Raw genomic sequence first — 26,126 nt, forward strand, 5'->3', positions numbered from 1 at the left:
AGTCCCTGAGTACAGAACCAAAGAAAGCCATGGGTTTGGGTTTATATGACCTAAACCCAAAATTAATTTCAAGATAGAAATTAAAATATAAAGAGTCTGAAAGATGGCATAGGGATTATGCAACTAATCTCTACTCCATTCCTGACATCAATGTGACCATCTCTGGCCAGAGCTCTGGGAACTCCAAGCACCCCTGGATGGCTACAGGATGTTCCTGACATTGCAGAGACTTGAATAACTGACTCCTTCACTTAATATTAAATACCAACCACTTACCCAAAATCAGAAAGAGTGGCCCTCGGTACCCCTGAGCACTGTTGGTGAGCCCTTACCAATAGTAATGTAGTCAGAAAAAAAAATGTAGCCAAATTGTCATCTAAATATAATAGTTTGAAATTTATGGTAAAAATATAGATTTGTTCACTGTTTATGGTTCATTTTCGATTGAAAAAAGTCAGAAATAATGTTGCTCATTAATATTAACCTGGATTCTCTTAATGTGTGTGTTCATGCATCTGTATGTTTTATATGTGTGTATACATACATAAATAAGTAAAATACTTACTTGGAAACATTTAATATTCTCCCCTAGACTATCAATAAAGTGCTGCTTCAGTATGCTGCAATTTTATCAAGTGATTTCAGTTCTTATTGTGATAAAGAAAATGTGGTAAGTAAAATTGTTTTTATTTTCAATTATTTCTCAGTTGAGAACCAATTCTTCAAACTAATAAATAAGCAAGATGATTTTATTTTCTTTTTTGGTTTTATAAATGATGAGAACAAGTGGAATTATCAAGAAATTTCCTAAACTGGTTACAATACTAAATTCGCAGGAAGGTCAAGAGCCTCTCAGTACTTGCCAGTTTGTATTTTTCCATGATAATAAGGAAAAGGCTTCAGGAAAAATTGAAAGCCCACATACTCATAGGCATCGGGACTGAAAATTAGGGAGTTATAAAATTGTTTAATGTTAACTTCAACTAATTCAGTTTGTGTGCTAATTTTGAAAGAACCAAATCATTTTTCAATTTTTAAAAAATAGAAATATCTGAATTGGGGGGGCAGGGGAAAAAAGAAATATCTAAATTAAGAAATAAACTGAACTATTAGTTCATTTATTCCTTTAGATGTTTTAGGAAGTGAGAATTAGTTTAGATTCAGATCACTAGAAGATGAATTATTTTTATTCAAAATACACAATTTAAGAGATTTTTTTGCCAAATGATGAAAATAGAAAGCACAAAAAACATACAAAATTTTGTACAAGAACTGTATGATGAATATTTTAACTTCCCTTTCAAAATTAGTTTGATTAGACAAAAGAAAATTTTAATAAAAACAGTCTTTTTTATGAAATCTCATTGACCGCTTGGTGTCAGCTTGTTAAGTCAGTCCTACTAGTTCTTTAGGATACTAGAAAGTTCTTTTTTCCCTTCAATTAATATACTATCCCCATATTTTATTAGATATACCAGCAAATATCTCTCATTGTCATTGGACAATACCCTAAGAAGCAAGACAACTTACTTAAAAATTCAATTTAATCATATATTGATAATACATAAATGTAATATATTTAAAATAAAAAGCATTCTAGAGATTTTAGCAAGATTATTATTTGAGCTGAAGAGACAGTAGAGCAGGAAGGTTGTTTGCCTGGCATGTTTCTGACCTGGGTTCAATCTCTGCTACCATATATGGTCCCCTGAACATCATTAAGATTTATCCCTGAGCACAAAGCCTGGTGTAACCCCTGAAAAAGTTTTATAGGGTTCAATTGAAAAGTTTTTTAAAGTGACTAATGCTTATTCTTAACATTTTGAAGCGAATATTAACCTTAAATTTTTCCTGTAAACACCTTTATTTAATTTTCTGTAGCCACACACAGTATGCACACATATATATGGATATATATATATCTTTAAGTCACAAAAACATTTAAATTAGTGGTTTATATAATTATTTTTATTTCTTATATGGCTTATATTTTTTGAAATCAAAATGTTATCTATATGAAAATATCACAGCTCAGAAACTTACCTTCCTTTCCTCATGTTAGAATATAAATAATATTAAGACAAAATAAATTTTTGTTTTATAAAATATTGATATTTATTTTCCCTTTTATTTTTTAAGCATCAGTGTTCCAAAGTTGTTTATAATATAGATTTTTTTTCCTCACAGATAAAGTTGTTCATAATTGAGTTCATAATAGTTGTTCATGACGAGTTAGTCATACACCAGTGCACATTTCCCACCATCGAAGTCCCCAGTTTCCTTCTTACCCTCCCAGATGCCCTCTTCTCTCTCCCACCTACTCTCCCCCACTGCAGGCATTTTACTTCACTCTCTCTTTTCCTCTCTCTCTTACTAACCCTTTTTAATCTCATTTCTCTCTTTTCTAAACAAAATAATTTTCTTACTATATGTAAGCCAACTCATCTTTTTCGTCTGCATTTGAGCTAGGAAACGTTTAAAGAAAAATATAAGCTAAGAAATTATCTTAAAGTATATGCTTTGTGTAGTGTCAAAACTAAACAAAACGTGACACTATTTTTTATCTTGTGATATTTAATAAAGTGATAGCATCAAAATCAGAAATTCATATTTTTATATTTTAAAATGTCATTTTATTTTTCTAGTCATTTAAGTAATGCCCATTTCTCAACCAGATAACTTCCCATCTTTATTATACTTAGAATCCTATCCTAACTTTTTGTTGTTGATATGAGTACATGGTTTTGATAGTTTGGGTGAAACATTCTAATTAAAACATTACAATTTGACTTTGAAAATGTGTTAACTAAAATCATCTGATACTCACATATGTGATATTTCTGGGCCAAAGAGATAGTATAAAATTAAAGCATTTTCTTTGCATGTGGCGACCTCAGTTCATTCCTTGTCCCATGTACGATCTCATATCACTGTTAGGAATGACCCATAGGACAGAAGCAAGATTTAACCCAGAATACTAATGCGTGATTCTCAATCCACCAAATACAGTCATGAATTAATTAAATTTATGTTCCCTTAAGTATGAATACTGTTCTTTTATTTTTTTTTCTAATTTACTACGTAAGTGTTTAAATCAAAAACTTCACAATTAGGCTTAAGGTACATATTTTCTTCAATTTTCTGTAGTGATTTGATAAATTGATTCAATAAAATTCACAGTTGAAATTTTTAAGTCAAGGAAAGTTAATAAAAGTAGTCTTGCAATTATCTCCTTCTGGATAACTTCATCTTAGCTGGAGTCAAGAACAATCCATGACATTGTCTGTGGGCTTGTGTTTGTTATCTCTTGTTTCTTAGTAGCATTTCTCCATAAGAAATGGAAATATCTGACTGCTTAAAAAGATAAAAACTCCTTTATTAGAAGCAGGAGTGATAGAACAATGGTGAGGCATTTTTGCCTTGCACTCAGCCAACCCTGGACAGACCAGGGTTCGATCCTCAGCATAAAAAAAAAAAAAGTAAATTAACTGTCTACAGCCCACAAACAGTTAAGTACTTGTTATGAGCCAGGTACCATACATAGATGAGCACAAAAGTTTTGGTAAAAAAAAAAAATACCATTTTAATTGAAATAAAGTACATGAACCAACACACAACTGCCTATCAGTTGTGAGGGGAAAAAAGAAGAAAAAAAATAGAAATGGTAATATCAAGAAGAATTTTTAAAGATTTTATGTGTGAAAATAAAATGACAGTAATTTTATATGGGCTCAAAACAATAAGCTTAAATAACAAAATTAAGTGATAGGACAGTGGGTAGGGCACTTGCCTTGAAAACAGCCAACCCAGCTTCAATCAAGAAGACTACTTTTATTCCCTTCTATTCTCACCAGTAGTCCCTGAGTGCAGAGTCAGTGATAAGAATGCTGGGTCAAAACAAACAAAAACCATAAAAAAAAAAAACATAACTTGCACTTATGCAATCTTCCAATTTCTCATTATCTTCTCTTGACTTTTGTTTTCTTTTTACCAAATCACCCAAATTTGAGCCAAATATTGACCTTTTTTGCAATGGGAAAAATCCCAGAGACCCTTTTCCCAATGGAAAAAATGTCTGTTGTCTTAGCATGTTAATTTCAGATCAAAATGATTACCATCCATTCTGCAGAAATCAGTTTAAGTGGCTAGATCAAGTGGCTCTCAGCCATGCTAAAGTTTATAAGAATTTTTCAGTTTATTGAATAGAATTTTTTTAGCACAGATATCTGAGATGGGGCTAGAATCAAGGGTAAAAATATAAATTTTAAATTGCTTTTTTATAAATTGAATTAAGGATGTGGTCACTTTAAAAAATCAAATAAAAAGTTTTTAAAGGTTAAAGCAATAATAAAATCTTTCCACTGATGAAAGCTAACACCTCTCTGATGTCCTGTAAGACCTTTGCAAGCCTTTCTCTGAATCATTATTGGCGTTTTTCCCAGAAATTTTGAAGATAGATACATTTTTCTTTTTTTCTTGTTTTTTTATCCCCCTTGATAAATCAGTTCTTTGGAATCAGTTTGCAGAAGCAAATATTAAATTATTCAGATTTGCATTTTCTAATTATAAAATAATTGCTACTTTTATAAGCTCCTATCTAGTATTATCATAGACTTCACATATTATATAGTTAGAGTTATACTCTTTGGAAACAAGCTAGAAATGCTTTTAATTAACAATTTAGTTTTAATTTTTGTATCAAACAAGATAAGAGTTTATAGTTTTAGGTGCAAGTCTTTATACACAAAATCCTGTGTTACATTAAGTTCTTTACTAAGAAGTCATCTATTTTTCATCATATAATTTGATCTCTTTCACATGCTTAAGAAATGCTCATTACATATTTCTCTCTTTAACTAATTCAGCCCAATAAGTGCATCTAAGGGTAGTTGGTTAAACAGTATATAATAAATCAAATTGCAAGTCGTAAAGACTATTAAGAAAGGACAATCTCACCTGAATGATGGGCATAATTCTAAGAGGCAAATTGGTTAGCATGAAGATGCCATACATTAAAGCTAAGTCTTAGGGGCTGGAGTGATAGCATCGCGGTAGGGTGTTTGCCTTGCACTCAGCCAAGGCCAGATGGACTCTGGTTCGATTTCCCTATGGTACCCTGAGCCTATCCAGAGCGAATTCTGAGCACAGAGCCAGGAATAACCTCTGAGCATCACTGGGTGTGACCCAAAAACCTAAATAAATAAATAAATAAACAAAGCTAAGTCTATAGCAAGATAGCTTTGAGGATTAATTGTAATTGGATAGACTACAATAAGAAAAATATAGAGAATAATAAAATATGCTTTGAAATCATATGTAATAAAGGAGTTTGAATACTAAAACTATGAATTTATAACAAAAATTTGTGATTTTTTTCTTTTTTTATATTTGCAAATGAGTTTTTTTAAAACAGTGAAAATAACAGAAAAAATTATTTCATTTAGGGCTGGAGAAAGAGCACAGCGGCGTTTGCCTTGCAAGCAGCCGACCCAGGACCTAAGGTTGTTGGTTCGAACCCCGGCATCCAATATGGTCCCCCGTGCCTGCCAGGAGCTATTTCTGAGCAGATAGCCAGGAGTAACCCCTGAGCGCCACCGGGTATGGCCCAAAAACCAAAAGAAATTTAATTCGTTGTTTATATTAAAATAAATGTGTATACCAGTGCCAGGGCCATAGCACAGTGAGTAGGTATTGTCCATGGCCAACCTGGGTTTGATCCCCGATGTCCCACATGATCTCCGAAGCAAGTCTGGAGTAATTTCTGAGTGTAGAACCAGGAGTAATCTCTGAACACCATAGGGTGTGGCCCAAAAACAAATAGATGAAAATATATATATTGTGGCCTGAGAAATAGTACAGTGCATTCTACTAACCTGGGTTTTATCCCTGGCACTACATATGGTCCCAGTGTACTGTCAAGAGTAATTCTTGAGCATTGAGTCAGAAGCATGCACATCCAAAGTGGCTCTCTCTATAAAGCAATAAATTAATTAAATAAATAAATGATCTTTAAAAGCAGCATTTTTGTTCATAAAAATTTTGTATGTATCACAATCTCGATTAAATTTAATTTCTCAAAATTGTCATTGTAAGGCAGCTATAGATGCAACTGCAAGCACATTGGACTTCTTGAAAGTCATTAGATTTTTACTACTCATGGGTTTTCTTTTTTTTTTTTTTTTGGAAGTTCTAGTAATAAACTCATGAACTTACCACAAAAGCAAGTATTCTCCAACTGAGAGCATTTGTTATTCTTTGATCTCCTCATCCATTCTTATCTCTACTCTGGACAAATTGGAGGATGAGAGGGTTAAAGGGAAGTTTGTAGAGGAAAGAAGGAACTCTGATGGTGGATGTAGTAAGTTGATTATGTATGTATGACCTATCCCTAAGCATTGTAAACCCAAGAAATAAAAGTACTTCAAATTTTTTTCTGTGTCCTTTATTTTTGGTTAAATGAATTTTTTGTTAAATCATCACTGAATTACAAATGTTTCTGTACTAGATATTAAGGCATATAATATTTCAACACCAATCTCAGCAAAATTCGTCTCAAATGAAATAACTGAATAGTTATATATAAGATATTATAAAATGTAATATTATATTTAGTATAACCACGATAGTTCTATATTATTATTTTATATATAAACTCATTCAAAAACTGAAATCAAAATAATTCTCATACTTTTTTTTAATTTAAAGCCTTGTATATTGATGAACAATATCCAACAATTGCGAGTCCAACTGGAAAAAATGTTCGAATCCATGGGAGGCAAAGAGGTGGGTTTGTTTTAAGCCTGTGTTTATTATTAAAATTATTAGTAGTCTTGTGATGAATGTGTCACAGTAAAATTCATTCTTTATTTATCTAAATAATAGGAAGTAATCTAAAATTGAATCAAAACTAGGGTGAATGTTCTTTATAAGTATTCAAATATTTTGGTAAATCTGCCAAAATATTCATATAATTTGATAAAGACATTGTAAGTGTGAATGATCAGGAGGATATAGTGCCTTTGCATTAGATTTACATCTTATTGTATATACAAATATATGTGCTAATGATCTTTAAGTTTCACTGGTTGTACTTTTTTTTAACACTACTATACAATGTCGTCTTGAAATGTTCTTTGTGGTGCTGGTGTCTTTTAATGTATCTATCAATGGTTTATTGTTCACATCTAAAATTCTGTCCACAATATATTGTGTGCTGTGTCTGTAATGTCCCATGTCTCTGTCCAATGTCTTTGACTTGCAATTCCATGAACAGAAGAAGGAAGGAGAAAGATTCTTTTATGAGGTTTGTGATAGTAAGCATCTTACACTTTACCTGGCTCTCCCCCTGCCCACTGCTAGACCATTGCACTTTGGCTTCTTTGGAACAGGAAAATACTATCCTTGTCTGCCTTTTCTTCTACTGGTGTAATAGTATTTCCTTGCATAAAGCAACATGAGCATGTGGAGAATTGAGGACAAAATTTTCCACATTTCATGGAAACGAGGGAAGATCAAATGGCTGGCCTTCTCCCTCTACTACCATTTTTTAAAACAAACAAGCATAAATACATCCCAAAGACAGCTGGATTATGTGGGCATTTCTGTTTAGAATTTTATTCATTCATTCTTTTACTCACTATTCCTAATTCTGGTAAGTTCATTAAATATTCATACAAGTGAAGTTAGATTTCGGAGGAAAGATCTCTCTCATTTCTAAATTAACATGCTTGAAATTTGCCTTCTAAGATTTGGCCTTTTCAGAAATGATGTTTTTAATTCTGAAGAGCTGTTTATCCATTTCTCTTGCAATGCCTGATTCATAATCCTCAATCTTCAATCTTTTGAAAATTAAATGTGATATTTATCATTCTGTTAATGAAGATCATAGGATGAAGTTAATTGAAAATTACTTTTATAAGCTTTACTGTCTCAGTTTAATATGTGTAAGTAAAGTAAGAATATGTTCCCCAATGTCAGTGTTTTGGGGCCTGGTTTTGTAGCATCATGCTCAGTTTTAGAATTATTTTTGCTTAATTTGGTGAGCAGAAGCAATTGGGGATCAAAAGTGAATATTCTGTGTTTTAATTTTAGCCATCCATTAGATTCATAATTTAAGTTCACTTACCGGTTTTGAATAATAAGAAAAATTACTGATTGGGGGCTAATTCTATCACTTTAAATTTATATAAAATGTAAAGACCAAAAGTCATTTATAGTTATATATTAAAAGCCATTTCTATATTAATTTCTCCAAGTGTTACTATTTCATTATACCATAGTTGGCCTCTACTCTGAGTAACGTATTTCTGAATTGACTGCTAGTGACAAAATTAGAATTTTTCTTAAAGGAAATTGTGAGTCAAGTCACCTCCTAACCAAAATAATATATCATAGCTTGCTATGCTCTATCATAAATAGATTACTTAGATAAATTGCCAAATTCTGGGCTGGAGTGACACTTGCCGTCCATGTAACTGATTCAGTTTTTATCTCTGGCACCCCGTATGCTCCCCAAACCCTCCTGGGTTTGTACTTTCTTATCAGGAGTAACTACTGATTATCATTAGTTATGGCCAAAAACAACCAAACAAACAAAAAACAAGCAACAAACAAAATCATCAAGTTCAAGTGTACAGTCGTAAATTACAAGTTTAGGTGTAAATCTAGAGTTGAAATAGAGCTAATTTTACTGAAAAAAGTTTTAAGAGAGATACTAAACTTTTTGTCTTCTCCTGTATAGCTCTTGTGAAGTCAATTGCCAAGCTCTTCATTAGTAATTCACAAAGAAATATTCAATTAAGATGACATTAATATCTAGCTTTGAGGGATATAATTAATTATCAGGAAAGCATTGCCACTAGTTTTTTTTACTGACAGTTTAATAGTCTCAGCCTTCCCTCAATTTGCTCTACTCTATTATCTTATATCCTCTTCCCCTTCCATGTTAAGTTCTTTTTTATAATCTAATTTTTTTCCATTTTTATCTTTTGTCACTTGTCAAAGAAAACACTTTGGATAGGCACATTAATACTGAGATTGGTAAAGTAGTAGAAGGAAGTAAGATTTGAACTCAAGTCTGAATATAACATGCAGACTCCAAGACAGAAATTAGCTTTATTAACACATAATTATGTTGAAGTTAATATATTCAACATATTTGGACAACAGAGACCACTCTATTCAATTATCAACATATACCATTAAGATATTTTTTTTAACTTGGGACTTTATTAGGATGAAAATAGTTTTTATTCAGAATAATATCAACTTGATTTAAAAAATATACAACTCTTTATATAGATCTGTTTAGTGTTTTTACAAGTAGTATAATATGTAATTATATCAATTCATTTCCAATTTTTCTCACAATTGATCTGGTTATAAAACTCTGATATTGCAAAGGAAAACTCTTCTGCCTAAATTTCAATCTTTCTTAAAAATTTCTTATTATGTTGTCTCCTACTATCTATGCTAGAATGTGTAGTTTTTAATCATAAAATTGACTTATCAAATGATTGCTTGTGCAGTTGCTCAGAATACTTTCTAATGCCTTGTTTTGATTAACTGGCTTCTAACCTCAGAGTTGCTTGCTTTGACTATGCTGCAAATATCTGGCTGTTTTCAAACCTGGTTGCATGCGTGCTGCAGCAGATTTCTGTCACCTTAAAAACCTGGCCACTCTTGGACCAGCAGGTCTTTGCATGATCAGTCTCTTCTTTCATAGGATGCAGAAAGAATATTTCTATCTTCAATATGTATATGCATATATAAGCTTCTACTATCTGTATAGACTTCAAGGATGGAAGAACACTAATATGACAATCATGGCATGGTGTTGTATTGCATGGTTTCAAGCTGACTTTTAGTTAATATTAGTAGCTCCTTAGAAAATACCCTAAGTACCATGGAGATGAAGTCTTTTCTGCATATTAAAAATAATCAAAATATAAAATCAAACCATTAAATTAAAATTCTTCTGTCAGCATACTTTCTTGCAAATTAATCAAAAGCATTTTTGACAGAGTCTCTATGATTATACCACAGGATTTTTTTTTGCCACAGGACATTTTTAAGTCACATATACCATGAAGCAAAAGCTCTCTTTATGAATGATCTAACAATCTATAACTAAAAAAAATAATAATACCAGGAGTTTTTTGTTATATCTACTCTGTTAGCAACCATTATACAAAAACAACCCGGGACTCATATTGACTTCAGTATTATCCATACTTAATTCTTACACTATTTGTTTTCCCTTATGACCCAATAACAAGAATGATTATAAGGATGAGTTATTAATGTTCATCTATTGGTAAAGGATTGTTTATTCATTAATTAAGGAAAGCTTTGAGTTTTTGCTATTGTTATAGCTTAACTATTTTATTCATCTATTTTAGTGAACTGACACTAAAATAAATATCTCTAAATATTCATTTACATTAAATATATGTCTAGAGCCTACAGATAAGTTTAATATGTTATATATTTATACAAAGAAAATCAGATAATTCAAACTTTATTTGTAGAAATGAGTTATTTTCTATGAAAATCAATAGTATTTATAGTAATTTATTTAGAGGAATTATTATAAGTTGCAGTATAAATAGAATATTCCTCACACCTTTCTTAAATGTTAAAATTCATCATAATTTACAAGTCTATTAACCTATTGGTAGATATTTAAATTTTATAAATAAGCCTCTATAAAGATATTTAGAAGAAATGATGAGATTTGTTTACTTACTTAAATTTTGTTTGATGACCAAAAACCAACAATAATTTTTTATTCTAAAATAAAAAGAATAAAATAATTTTCTTCAGTTCACTATGATAAACTTTATTGAAAAGAATTCTCAAGGAATTTAAAACCAAGCTCTATCTAGCCTAACAATATTTTTATGAGCAAATTATTATTTTTGACTTAGTGGCATCTAAATATACATCATGGCATTTACAAATGATTAATTTTAGGGGCCAGAGCAATAGCACAGCAGTAGGACTTTTGCCTGGGGCGTGGCCAATCTAGGACGGACGTTGGTTGGATCCCCCAGTGGCCCATATGGTCCCCCAAGCCAGGAGCGAGCTTTGAGTATATAGCCAGGAATAACCCCTGAGCTTCACAGGGTGTGGTCCAAAAACGGGGGGGAAAAGGATTAATTTTAGGGGCCGGAAATATAGCACAGTAGGTTGGGCAGTTAGTTGCCTTGCATGTGACTAACCTAAGTTTGATTCGCTGTATCTCATAGGGTCCTCTGAGCCCAACAGGAGTGATTACTGAGCTCAGAGCCGGGAGTAAACCTTAAACTCTGCCACGTGTGCCCCCCAAAACAGAACAAGATTAATGATGTATAAATCAGACAATGCAGCTGTCTGCCCCCAAATATATGCATATGGTTGATTATTTTTCTAGAAAAACCTATTAGTGGGTCCGGAGTAATGGCGCAGCAGAAAGGCATTTGCCTTATATGCGGCTGACCCAGGACAGATCTCGGTTCAATCATCTAGCGTCTCATATGGTCTCCCAAGCCAGGAGCGCATAGCCAGTAGTAACCTCTGAATATCACCAGTGTGACCCAAAATATATATTAAAAAAAAAAAACCTTCCCTATTAGATTAAGAACTTTATAAAAGAGGAGGTATATATTAGTCTGTTTTATTTTATTTTTTTTACTGTCCTCTCAATTTATATTTTGGCAAAAGGACACTAAATATCTCACATCTAAAATAATAAAATATTGATTTTTTTAATATTTAATTAATAATGCATTTAGTTTTTGCTCTGTAATCTGGATCAGAACTGTTTGGAGAGCTTATTAAAATACACATTGCTAACCTTCATTGCTGGACTAGTTAATTCAGTAGGTCTGGGATAGTATCCAATGATTTGCATTTTTAACAGATTCTTAGGTCATACCTTGACCATTCTTTGAAAAGTTTTGTTTTTCACTTTTAGAACTAGTAAGCAACAATGATTGAAGTATCCGTCATCTTACCTAACCAATTTACATGGGGTTTTGTGCTGTTGTTTTCTTGTTTTCTGGTTCTTTGCTCAAGAATCACTTTGTACAGAATATGGAGGACCAAATGGGATGCTGGGGATCAAACTTGGGTCAGCCATATGCAGGGCAAGCACCTTGTCTACTGTAGTATCTCTGGTTTCTTAAACCAATATACCTAATGTATTTTGAATTTTGAATTTGTGAACACTTTGTATTCAATGTGTTTGAATGAACCTTGGAACTACAAAAATATATACAAACATTTTGATTAAAGGATATTATGACTGTAACATTAAAAACCCTAATGGGTCAAAAGAATCGTGCCCAATTTGCATGACCAATGTGCATACTCAGCACTTAAAATATTCTTAATTATATGCTTACATGATATGTATGATTTTGTTAAAATAAGTGTAATACTTTCAAAGAAGCTAAACATTCTATTCAAATTTATAGTCACTTTTTCCCCTTAATGTGAATAAAGCTTTCCAATTTATTAATTGATACTGCAATATAATCAGACTTAGTTTTTATCTGTTTTAGTGTTAGATAATATGATTTACTTTTCTAGCAATTAAGTAGCAAAAAATAAATTGCCTATTATATATTTTAACATTTTGGCATTATCAATAGACAATATAAAATTTAATTTATTGTCTTTTCTTTTTACTCTAATATGTTTCAAAAATAATGTGCTAAAGTTTTCCCTATAAATATGTATTACTGTTATTCACTAATATTTACCATAGCTATAAGGGGATATGAATTAGGTCAGAAAACAATTTTGCTTAGTATCATAGAGTAAATCAATATAAAACAATTTTTGCAGGATACCTTTTGTAATGATCGAAATAAGTATTTGGAAATGTTCCATGTCCTAGCAGTCCCATCACTTTTAATTGTCTCTACCTTACAGTATCTGCTATAGTCTTCTAAAAAAATAGAAGTTAGAGCACATTTAACAGGAAGTGAGAATTTACTTTTTCATTAGGTCTTTAGCAAATCTTTATCATGTGATAACTCTTTATACATTGTATTTTCCTTGGCATCTGAAACACATAAAAAAATAAATCCAAAGCATAACATAAGGACAGTGCAAGATTATGGTCATTGATGCTATTTGTGCCTAAATACTATAAATTTTAAAACTATGGTAGCCATATTACCAAAGTTATAGTTTTTGGTTTGTTTAGGGACCACACCTGAAAATAATCAGACTTTGTGCTCAGGAATTACTTCTGGTGGTCCCAGGGAACAACATAGGATGCCGAATATCAAATCTGGGTCATCCCTATGCAAGATAAGCACCCTATCAGCTGTACTATTGCTCTGACCCACTATAATAATTTTAACCAATTAAAATTACTATAACAAACAACAAAGAATACAGTTTATTAAGAAAGTAAGAGCTAAAGAGACAAGATTTGGAGAAACATCCCCACAAGTTCCTAAATTTGAAAATATTCTTCAAAGTAAAGTTCTATTTGTTTTATTTGAAGGATATTTACAAGTTTAGAAACTTGAATCATCTAACAACAATTTAAAGAATTGATTCAAACCTCTATGTATTATATAAGTAATGTAAAATTTTATTTAACTCACGATAGCAAACACTTATTTTTAGGTACTTAACAGTATGTAACAGGCAACACTGAATGTCTGAAAATCTGGCTTTTCCCTTCGTAGGATGTGGATATTATCTGGGTTTTTCCCCCTTATTATCTTCTCTGCAATTATATTCAACAAATTGTACTTAATAAAAATTTAAGAGAGTAACAAGGGCCATAGGGCAAATTTCACTGAGGTAAGTTAATAAAAATGATTAAGAATCTGGCACTTCTGCTACGCAAAGTTCAGTTAAGTGCCATGCTTGTGAAATTAAGAGAAGATGCTGTTGAGACGGTTCTGGTCTAACAATTCATGTCAAAACAAAATAAGAGATGAAAGCAGGTCTGGCTTGTTAACCTCACTCTTGAAATTATTCCCAAGAGTTCCTAAAATCAGTCTCTGCTTTTAAATTTCTTTTTAAACTAACCTGCTTCCAAACCTAAGAAAACGTTCAGAGAGAGAAAACAAGATACAATTAGGAAGAGAAATAGAGTTTCACCCTAACTGATATTAACTATCAATGATACATTTCATTTTTTGTGTGTGATCCAAATGTTAAATCATGGGCCAGAGACCCTAGTGTTACCATCAAAATGATTAGCTCCCAGGTAGGTCCTAGAATTTATTATGTAAAATCAGAAAACAAAGCTCCTGACACTTATATGAACATTTTTTTGTTTTGTTTTGTTTTGTTTTTGCTGGGATGGGGGGTATTCCATACCTTGCAGTACTCAGGGGTTACTCCTGGCTTTTCACTCAAAAATTACTCCTGTCAGGTGTGGGGTAATCACCTGACATGCCAGGGATTGAACCTGGGTTGGCTATGTGCAAGGTAAATGCCCTACCTGTTGCTATTGCTCCAAAGCTATCCCTCTAACCCTCAACAGAGTTTATTGTATGGTTTAGTTAGTTCTAGTTTCCTCCCTGTTATCCCAGCTTCCTTCTCTTTCACCTATGTATAATATATTTTGCAAGTCCATTGCAGCTCTCCCCTTTCAAGTGGACAGTTAGTTATCCTGTTCCCAGCTGATCTTTACAGTAGAATAAAAGGTGCCCTGTGTGTGTCCCTTATGACCTGTCAGATCTGCTGCTTTGTAGTCTTACAGGGTCAATGGAAACTAATCAACTTATTTCTTTAGGTCAGCCAATTCTGCTTTTTTCATTCTTTGACAGAGTGGCCCTCATGCATTTCTTGCAAATTACTCAGAGGGAATTTAGCTCACCCACAGTTTGGTATTTAACAGGTTCACTTTATTTATTTAGATAAGTAATCGATATAGTCACATTAAAAGTTATCTAGTCACCTAGGGTTATAATATAAAGATAATATGCTCAATGTTCCTTCGCCATTAAAATACTTGAGTATTTTAACAATTTTCAAAATTCCTTAAATATTAATTTATATTAATATTAACTAGCAATTAATATTAAATTATTAACACATTAATTAGTCAAGAAAAAATCAAGTCATCTACACAGGGAAAAAGAATTGAAGTTCTCATTGTTTGCAGATGATATGATACAGTATCTAGAAAATCCTAAAGACTCCACAAAAATGCTTCTAGAAATAATAGACTTTAATAGTAATGTTTCCGGCTGCTAGGTTAATAAGCAAAATCCCCTGGGTTTTCTATACAAAAATAATGAAAGAGAAGAAAATGATATTAAAAACACAATTGTGCCTCAGAAAATCAAGCACCTAAATCAAGCACCTAATCAAGCAACTAAAGTGGTGAAAGAGCTTTAGAAAGAAAACTATTAAACACCGCTTCAAGAAACAAAAGAGGACACAAGAAAATTGAGTCATATACCCTCATGGATTGAGAAGATTAAAATAATTAAAATTTCAACACTTTGTAAATCATTGTACAAATTTATTACAATTCCTATAAAATTCCCCATGACATTTTTTCAAAGAAGTGGATCCAATGCTCCTGATATCTATATGGAGAAATAAGTGTCCACAAATAGGTAAAAACAATGCTCATCCAAAAGAGGTGGGAGAAATTACTTTCCCAAAATTTAAATTGTACTATACAGCATTAGTCATTAATACATTATGGTACTAGAATAAAGACAGACCCATAGATCAATGGAATAGACTTGACTATCCAAAGATGGACCCACAAAGTTATGGACAATTAATTTTTGATAAAGGATCAAGAAATGCAAAGTAGAACAAGGAAAGCCTGTTCAACAAGTGCTGCTGGGAAAACTGGTCAATGAAATGCAAAGTGTACTCAGACCTCTCCTTAATACCATACACAAAGGTATCATTTCATGCCACAGAGACTGGCGCACATCACAAAGAACAACCAGTGCATGTTTGAATGTGGAGAGAAAGGAATTTTTATTCACTGCTGGTGGAAATACCCTCTCGTTCAGCTTTTTTGGAAAACAATATGGATAGTCCTCAAAAAATTGGACATCGAGCTTCCTTATGAGCTGGCAATATTACTCCTAGAAATATACCCTAGGAACACCAAAAAAAAAAAAAAGCATGCAAAAAAAGCCCTTTGTATCTCTATATTTGTAACAGCACTATTTACAACAGCCAGAATCTCTAAATAACCAAAGTGCCTCAAAACAGTTGAGTGGCTAAAGAAACTGTGGTACAGCTACACAATGGGCTACTACATAGCTGTTAGGAAAAATGTTACGAAATTTGTTTATACATGGATAATATAGAGATTATTATTCTGAGTGAAATGAGTCAAAGGGATAATGATAGATAGAATAATCCCACTTATTTGTGGAATATAAGAAAATTAAAAAATAGTATCCAGAGGCAATAGATATGAGCGTCAGGAGGACCAATCCAATCCATGGTAGGAAGCTTGCCACAAAGAGTAGAGAATGCAGTTAGTATAGAGAAGTCGCCACTATGACAATGATAGTTGGAAATGTTCACTCTGGTGCTTAAAGGGGATAAAGTGATATTCAGGGTGGGAAAAGATGTCTTCATTAATAATAATTCAAACCACAGTATAAAGAGAGAGATAGGGAGCCCGCACACTAGAGAAGCAAAATGCCTGTCGCGGAGGTGGTGGGGCGTGGGGTGGGAAGGAAACCGGGGACATTTGGTAGCAGGAAACTGCATTGGTAAAGCATTGTCCTTAGTTGGTTAGTGTGATGTAGTTACATAGATCTTTAATAAATGGGAATTTATATCCCTTCCTAAGTAATTTACCAAAGTTTCCTTATATCTATAAAATACAATAGACAAATTTAACATAAATCAGCTGGCCACAATGTGGCTTTTAGACCACTGGTTTTGCAAGATTCACTTACTAGCATCACCAAGAAATAGTATCTAGCTCCTCAAATGACCAATGTCATAAAAGGCAAAGGAAGAATTTTTATTGTGGTTATATTAGTGGGTCCAAACAATGCTCAAGGGACCCAGAGACCCTAAAGCTGATAGTTGGCCTGCTGAATCATTGGTTCACTAAAAGTATGCAAAGATTAGATGCCACCTGGACCCAGTGATTCTATGGGCATCAAGGCATGTATAGCAGTTCTAGGTATCTTCAGAGCCAAGAATCTAAAGGACTGCACCCAGGATAGCCCTCACCAGTACCATGCGATGCCTGGAATCAAACTCAGCCTGAAGATGTTCTATACATGAGTTTTAACCACTCTCTCTGTGATCCTTCAATAATTTTGTTAAAAGATTATTTTTATTAAAAATATATCATGAGCTAGTTATTTACTGGGGTATACAATGTTAAAATATACCTAATATATGACATGTTATATTCTTATTTATAAATTTGATCATGACTTGCTATGAATTGCAATAGCCAAGAAAGGCTTTGCTATCTATTTCTTATTTGTATGCATGTTTTGCATTTCATTCATTTTACGTACATGTATTTAAAAGCCTTTCCAATTTCTACAGAATGTCCTAATTGCCTCATTTTATTTTTGAGAAAAAAAAAAAGAAAATGAAGAAAAAGTGGACATATGTGTTACATTGTTTGATTGTTTATCTTCTACCAAGCAAAATGTTTTGACAGGCAAAGCAATGCTTTATCAAAATGCCAAAATAGTCTTGTTTATGGTTTCTTTGCAGCTAGATCCTGAAGCTAGTACTATTCTCAAAGAACTTCAAATTAAACTCAGTGGGGTTCTGGATGAGCTCAGCATTACTTATGGTGAAAGGTAAGTGATTTAAGTAATAATTATCCGGGCATATTAGGTCTTAGCATTAATATATCTTCAGGGCTATCACTCTTTGCAGACTGCCTTAATCTACTTAAGTGCACATCTCAATCACCTCTTCTTATTAATTTCAAGTTACCACATCTAATAGTAATGTCTTACTCTATGCTTCCTCGAAATTCCTATTCTTCATCCAAGAGGTAGCTCTCTACCTTACCTCTAACTTAGTTACTTCCTTCCTCACTTTATTGTATGTACATAAACTTCTTAAAAGCTGAAAACATATTTAGTTCAATTAATTCATACTTGCATTCTGTGTGTTTACTGTATCATGTGCATGTTGAAGAAAAATACAGGTATTAAAAATGATACATAAGAAACATGATTTACATTGGTAACTTAGATTCAGTATGATTGAACTCTCACTTGTCAGGGTTAGGGTTTCTTCATTTTAATTCAGTCATCTCATGGCAATACGTGATATAATGGTGTGTTTTAAAAAAAAAAAACAAAAAACTAATTATGCTTCTTTTAATGTTTCTAAAGAGAAAAATGTATCCCAGATGACCTTCATTTTTCACTTATAAGAAGAAGCTATAATTTTATTAGGCTATGTTAAAATAAAGAGAAGCAAGTATATCTTTGAAGAATTTATTTTTTAATTAATTTATTAAAAGAAAAATCATTACATAGTTGACATAACTGATAATAATACATTTTTAGGAAGACCAAAATCTTTGAAGAATTTCTTTGTTACCTTTTAATTTCTTTAAATATTATTTCAATAAATGGTTACTTATTATGCTGATTTGGCCTTGAAACTTCTATTTACCCCATCCCCATTCTCCTAACTTGGAATGGGTTTTTTAAAAGGACTTGTTGTCTTAGCCTTACTCTCTATAGTAGTGGTGAATTTATATACATGAAACAGAAAATTCTTGTTCTCAGTTCAGAAGAAAAAAATAAAGAGATAATGTATTAAAAGTTAGGGGAAAAAAGTCATTCAAGGAATAATTAGAGGTGTTAAAAAAACTAATGGGAAATAAGATGAGCAAAAATTAAAAACTATAATTAAATGAAAACATATACTTAATACTAATTGTACTATTATCCAAATAATTGATGTAATTACTTTCACCTTGTTCTCCTGTTTTTTGCTTAAGAGATAGAATTTTTAGAAAATGAAGATTGAAACATAAATTATATTTTAAAATTCTTTGAGTAAACTATGACATATTTTTCCCGAGGAAAGCACTCAAATTCATATTATTTGTATATATTCAGCTATTTTAAAATAGATAATAAAGCTCTTGGATATCAAATATCATTTTTTCTCTATTTTTGATTATAGTAAAAATCTTTTCTTTTTTTTTTTTTTTTTTTTGGTTTTTGGGTCACACCCGGCAGTTCTCAGGGCTTATTTCTGGCTCCAGGTTCAGAAATTGCTCCTGGCAGGCACAGGGGACCATATGGGGTGCCGGGATTTGAACCAATGACCTCCTGCATGAAAGGCAAACGCCTTACCTCCATGCTATCTCTCCGATCCCTAAAAATCTTAATACTTACTTCAAATGGAGTTATGAACATTGGAATAAACAATCTGCATGCCACAATTTTCTTATATAGAACATCCATTTATATTCTTGTTGCTATGGATTTATTTCCCACACAGTTAATCAGTCTATATTATAAACACAGGTGAACAGAAGTCCATTAATGATCAGTAACAATTATGCTGTGAAATCAAACTGGATAATTTTAGTCTGAATTTCTTCTAATTTGAGTCTAAAATGGTGGCCTTGAATTTTAAATTAAGTGCATAATAAAATTATCAATATTAATTTTTAGCAAGTGTTATTTTTTTTTATAATTTTTATTATGAATTATGACAACAAAAGATGCAAAGAAAGAGGATAAGGTAAAGTTACAGTGGAAGGACAATCACCCATAACATAATTATCAGAAGAAGTCCCCTTGCTGATATCTTAACTTTGAATTTTCACCAAAGAAAGTTAAGATAAATAAAACAGAATCCATGTGCAATTACTTTTTCCCTCAAGTCCCCAGATTGTAGCACATTATAATATTTCTTAACAGCACACAAGGCAATCTAAAGCCATCAAACTTACGTAACTCCTTAAACATTAGAGGCATAGTGTTTTTTACATTTCCATGTACATGCATATTAGCTTAAGTTAACCTCAAATTTTAAGTGGGTGTGTTTTAAGGATTAGAGTCAAAGGAGCACAGTAAAAACGGTGTTAGAGTGGCAATTGTTGTTTGCATAGGCCCACCAAAATATGAGAGGCATGGAAAGGAATAGCCTTGGCCTAAATACAAAGAGATCCTACCCCTGAAGTTTCCTGGCATAAGACCAGCTCTAGGCCTCAGGAAAGTTATCGTTCGCTCCAAGACATTGTCCGTAGCGCCAACACACTTATCACACAGTCTCTGTTGTTGGTCTCATGATTCTGTATTAAAGATTCTGGAATCTGCATGTCCTACATTGAAGTCATGATGAGGAGTGCCTTCTCGTTTCACCTCACCATGAAAGGGGAATGCAGGAAGCCCTGTCCTATAAGCAGGTTGTTGTTGTTGTTAAGTCTTCTCAGTGCTAAAGGAAGTCTCTTTTGAGCAGGACGATGTCTGAGCAGTGGTAGGGTCTTCCGTGGTAGAGGATTGCTTCCAGGTGATGTTATAGACAAACCTCACCATAAAGGGGCAATACAGCAAGCCCTGTCCAGTAAACAGGTCATTGTTCTTGTTGTCTTCTCAGTGTTAAGGGATGTCTCTTTTGAGTAGATCGATGTCAGAGCAGCTGTAGGGTCGTCCCTGGTACAGGAATGCCTCCGGGTGATGTTATATACAACCTTGGATGTTTTGTAAATGTCTTCTGTAGATCAAGGGGTAAATGGAGAATGCCCATTCTTCTGAGGCCTGTGCCAGGAATTTTATGTCAATGTTCAGGGTGTAAGGTCTCATTGTACTACAAGATTTGTGTGTTCCCATTTCTATTAGATAAGAACTTATTGGTATGTATAGTATTTTCCCATGTCAGTGTGCCTACGCAAACAAGATATAAAGCCACGTGGTGCTATCAGATATATGGGGGCATAAGAACATTTCCAACAAGACCCATGACTTGGTTCAAACATAAGTATTAAACTGAGGGATTCTTTCACACCAAATTCCATATTGAGCAGTTCACAAAGAGAAGATAAAAAAAAAAATGGGGGGGGGGATCATCACTGTATAAGAAAGTATTTAGCAAAAGTTATAGCCGTCAAAGAAAACACCCATAAAATGTTGAAAAGATATGTGTCCTTTTTATGCCTTTTAAAATAGTTGTGTGGGTGTTAACTCTAGGGCACCACTTTGGTCTGTGAATTAGGATTCAAGAGTACTTAAGTTAGAAAGGATAAAAAAGGAGTAATGATGATAGGAGTTAAAGAAGTTAAAGAGAAATATGAACTTATGAAGGGGTATGCAAAAGGGCAGAGTACAAAATGGACATTCTGCATACATAAAAACATAATTCAATGATAGTGAGTACTATTAATGTTTCTTGTGAGAGTACTATCGCCCCCGCGCGATTTTGAAAATGTAGACTGGACAGAGATTACCAGTGCCAGCCAAACCTCCTCCTGCTAGACTCCCGGCTCCCAGGAAGGAGAGATCCTTCAAGAAGCTGGGAGAACAGAAGTTCAGAGCCCCACCCAGACCCTCCCTAAGGAGCCGCATGGATAGTGGGGGAAGGCCTAGGGTCCTTCAAGCTCCACCAAGGGACCCAACTCACCGGCTTGCCCAGGGGTGTGGCCCGGGGAAGCCCTGGAGATCTGGAGCAAGGCGGCAGAGGGGTGCTGGGGTTACCCAAATCCCGCACTCCCCCTAGGCCTGGCCAAGCAGGCCTCCGGCATGGCGTGGGCCTGCCAAACCTCCTCCTGCCTGACTCCCGGCTCCCAGGAAGGAGAGATCCTTCAAGAAGCTGGGAGAACAGAAGTTCAGAGCCCCACCCAGACCCTCCCTAAGGAGCCGCATGGATAGTGGGGGAAGGCCTAGGGTCCTTCAAGCTCCACCAAGGGACCCAACTCACCGGCTTGCCCAGGGGTGTGGCCCGGGGAAGCCCTGGAGATCTGGAGCAAGGCGGCAGAGGGGTGCTGGGGTTACCCAAATCCCGCACCCCCCCTAGGCCTGGCCAAGCAGGCCTCCGGCATGGCGTGGGCCTGCCAAACCTCCTCCTGCCTGACTCGCAAGTGTTATTTTTAACCTGAAATAAATATGCATTATGTTGTAGGGTAATTTTGTTGGCTAAATCTAGGACAGAGACAGCCCAATATGATCTCTGAACACTGCTATATGTAACATATTCCATATACAAAGTGGTTCACATGGATTTATACCAAAATTATTTCTCATGTACATTTACAAAAAAGTTTCCTCCATAAACCTGATATCATGCACAGAGATGGTCTCTGGTGGATGTTTGCCAAGTGTTTTGTTATAGGAGTTTTGCTACATATTTTGGGAATTTTGTACCACACTTTCTGCTGAATATATCTCTTCCTCAATACACTGTGATTTTAAAATACATGCTTATTTTTTTTTAAAAAAAGGAAGTTTATTATTATTTCAATATTATTTTTAATAATATATTTATTTAATCACCATGACTACAAGTGTGTTTGTAATTGAGTTTCAGTTATAAGAAAAAGAACACACACACCCCCACTTTACCAGTGCAACCTTTCCCACCTCCTGGTAAATTCAAGATTTCTAATATTGTTCACCTTCCTATTTGCCTAAATTCCCACTAATGAGTGAGCACTAAATACCCCATATATACACATACCACCACTAAAACTATCCACTTCATACCTTTTCCATCACCCCTATTGCTACCCTCTTTCATAATCCCCACCTAATAAGAAGCACCAAAGACAGGTTCCTTAGACCAAATCTGAGTTTTCTCAGCTGACACTTTGTTCTTAATATATAGTCAATTGTATAAAATCAATAGCCAGACATTTTGCTTCATCTCAATCTGGGTCTTTAAAAAGAGAATTTAATGAATAAATAAATTTAATGAATAAATAAAAATGCAGACAAACAGAGCTGGAGAGATAGTACAGTGGATAGACCACTTGCCTTTCATGCAGCTGACCAGGATTATATTTCAGTGTACCACTGAGAACTATTAGGAGTAATTTCTGAGTCTTCTAAGAGCCAAGAATAACTTGTGAGACCCACTAAGTCTAGCCACAAAATAAGATGAAACAATAACAAAAAAAAATGCAGACATAAGCCAGAAACTTTCATACCAAAAAAAAAAATTCTCGAGGAATCAACTACCAATACTAATTATAAAAGGACTCAAATACAAATTGTACCAATTACAAAGGTACAAATAAATGGAAAGACATCCATTGTTATTTTATTGGTTGAATTAATATTTTAAATTTAAAACCATATATAAACTATTTTATATGAAAGCTATAGATTAATGCAATAAACCTTATCAAAAGTCAGTGGCATTTTTATAGAAATAAAATTAAACCCTCAGATTTATACTCCAAATAGCTAAAAGAATATTAAGAGAAGAATTAAGCTGCAGGCTTTATACTTTCTAATTTAAAACTGCATTACATATTAAACAAAATAGTTTGACACTGTCCTGCAAACAGACAAATAGATCGATGGAACATATTTGAAAGATCAGAAATAAACTCAGAATGGCCAGCTAACATTTAACAGGGAACCAAGAATATTCAATAGAAAAACATAATAGACCCTATAATAAATTGTACAGATACAATTGGACATTCATAATAATGAACTAGAAATGAGTTGAAGACATAACTGTAATACCCATAACCATAAAATGTCCATATATATGTATATATAAATCATTGTTATAACCTAATTTTAAAGTCTGAATTTTTCCTCATTCCTGATAGAAAGAAAATGACACTAGTTTAGGAGATTGAACAGAGGCCAGAAATGATTTTAGTTGGTACTGAAAGCACAAAATGTAATACTGGTGTTCCTTAGTACTGCAGGGATTGACCAAGAAACAACCAAATCCTTGGATTCTGTGTTAAGCATCCTGCCTATTTATCTGCTCCATGAGTTTCTGAGAAAACTGCCTACACGAATAAATAAATAACACATCTCTTATTCACACCCATTATCTTGCCATTCTAATGAGTTAAATGGGTTTCTAAAGAAATATCCTTAGTATTTTCATCTGAATACTTTATAATGTCAATTTCTGTGCTTCGTGATAGCACAGCAGTAGGGTGTTTGCCTTGCATGTTGCTGACCCGACAGACCTGAGTTCAATTCCCGATCTTTTATAGGGTCCCTGAGCCTGTCATGAGTGACTTTTGAGCCCAGAGCCAGGAGTAACCCCTGAGCGCCACAGGATGTGACCCCCTAAATTTTAATTTAAGATAAACAGGGCCAGAGAGATAGCACAGCAGTTGGGCAGTTGCTTTGCATGCGGCCCACCCGGGAGGGATCTGATTAGATTCCCAGCACCCATATGATCCCCCAGCCTGCCGAGGATGATTTCAGGAGTGACCCCTGAGGACCACTGGGTGTGGTCCAACAACCAATCAATTAATCAATCAACTTAAAAAAAGATAAACAATGGATAAATTCAGCATAAATATGTTCAATATATTTTACTGGACATACTAATACTAAAATACTAGTTACACTAAAAATTATCATTTTGAAATTCAAATTACCTGGGTATAGTTTTCATTTGCGACTTGGCAACTCTACTCCAATATTTACAATCTGTTGAGAAGAGTAACCAGTGCTGAGAAAAACTAAGAGTATGCAGAACTAAGTGAAGGACACATATGCTAAGAATCCTTAAAGATCAATTGTTTCTGCATTCAATACTCAGAAGAATATTTCAGCTAATACTATTACGAGACAGTGAAGATTTAAGTGCACTCTAATATATTTAACTTGGAGAGTATTTCTTATAGATAGGCTTCATGCATATGGGTTCTGAGTAAGCCTCCGTTGCAAAATAGAGGCTTAAAAGTAATTCTAAACGCTAATGATCAAAAATATGTGTACTATTTGAAACAATCAAATCGCTCAGGATTGAATTAGAAATTTATAATTAGAAGAGGCACACATGTTTGCTTTTATGTCAGAACTTACATTCCTTGTTTTCAGTTTCCAGCTAATCATTGAAGAATGTATAAAGCAGATGAACTTTGAACTAAACCAAATGAGAACAAATGGAAACACTGCATCTAACAAGAACAGTGCAGCAATGGATGCAGAGATCGTTTTAAGACCTCTTATGGACTTCTTAGACAAAACGTAAGTTTTCTCTTGAATCCTTTCCCGAATTTGATTTGAGTTCAAAACCAAAATTCTTTTATCTTATGAAGAAAGATATTTTAAGAGAGTTCTCAATAAATGTATATAATAGTTTATTGCTCACTGGGTAAAAGACATTGATGCTAAGGAAAAAAATTAGAAAAAGTATATAAATATCAGTAATTAAATTATTTAATTTGAGGTAGGAGGAAATTTGTTCCTCAGATTATGTAATTTGTTTTTAATCTTCCTTGATGTTTGAAAACCTGAGCTGCATCTAGAATATTTGACTTCATATCAGAATGCTGTTAAAGGAGAAAATTAAAAGAAAAATCTGAGTAAAGTTCATATAACTCAGATGCAAGTAGGATCACTACCCTCATTCAACCTTCAGTGTTTACATGTTGAAGGTACATCTATATCCATAGCAGAATTAACCCCTCAATGTGCTACCCTTGGAAAAAAGTGGATTCTAAATTAGTGGGACAGGACAGTTCCATTAAAATAGTTCAGTAATAAAACTTGAAGAATGCCATAAAGAATTGATGGGAATAACAATAGATCTGTATAATGTTCTTTGGGTAGGATAGACATGTTGACAATTTTCACTCTTTCAATTCACAAACATAGAATATTTTCACTTACTGGTGTCTTCATTTATTTCTTTTATAAATGGCTAACAGTGTTTTTTCACACCTTAATTTTTTTTGTTTTTTTTTTTATGTTTTCTATTAAATTAATTCTGAGGTAGTTTGGAGACACATTTTTTAATTAAGTAAATGTTTTTATTTTGACCTTTTTTAGTGAAATATTTGCATAAAGTACAGCAGAATTTTGTGTAGTAATTTTTTTCATTAATATTTTTATTTAAACATCTTGATTACAAATATGATTGTAGTTGGGTTTCAGTCATGTAAAGAACACCCCCCTTCACCAATTCAACATTCCCATCACCAATGTCCCAAATCTCCGTCCTCCCCACCCTACCCCTGCCTGTACTCTTAGGCT

At 33.5% G+C, this 26,126-nt stretch overlaps 1 protein-coding gene across 1 annotated transcript in view; it reads left to right on the forward strand.

Annotated features, from left to right (window-relative positions):
- The window catches only part of UNC13C (unc-13 homolog C), a 278,305-nt gene that overhangs the window by 207,458 nt on the left and 44,721 nt on the right, over nucleotides 1-26,126 (forward strand). Inside the window, exons 18-22 of the mRNA XM_049768904.1 lie at nucleotides 593-670; nucleotides 6,706-6,783; nucleotides 7,274-7,303; nucleotides 17,686-17,774; nucleotides 24,969-25,118. Of these exons, the coding sequence (XP_049624861.1) occupies nucleotides 593-670; nucleotides 6,706-6,783; nucleotides 7,274-7,303; nucleotides 17,686-17,774; nucleotides 24,969-25,118 (425 nt within the window). The remainder of the gene's footprint in view (nucleotides 1-592; nucleotides 671-6,705; nucleotides 6,784-7,273; nucleotides 7,304-17,685; nucleotides 17,775-24,968; nucleotides 25,119-26,126) is intronic.

The sequence above is a fragment of the Suncus etruscus genome, chromosome 2, assembly GCF_024139225.1.
Source record: "Suncus etruscus isolate mSunEtr1 chromosome 2, mSunEtr1.pri.cur, whole genome shotgun sequence".
Lineage (NCBI taxonomy): Eukaryota > Metazoa > Chordata > Mammalia > Eulipotyphla > Soricidae > Suncus > Suncus etruscus.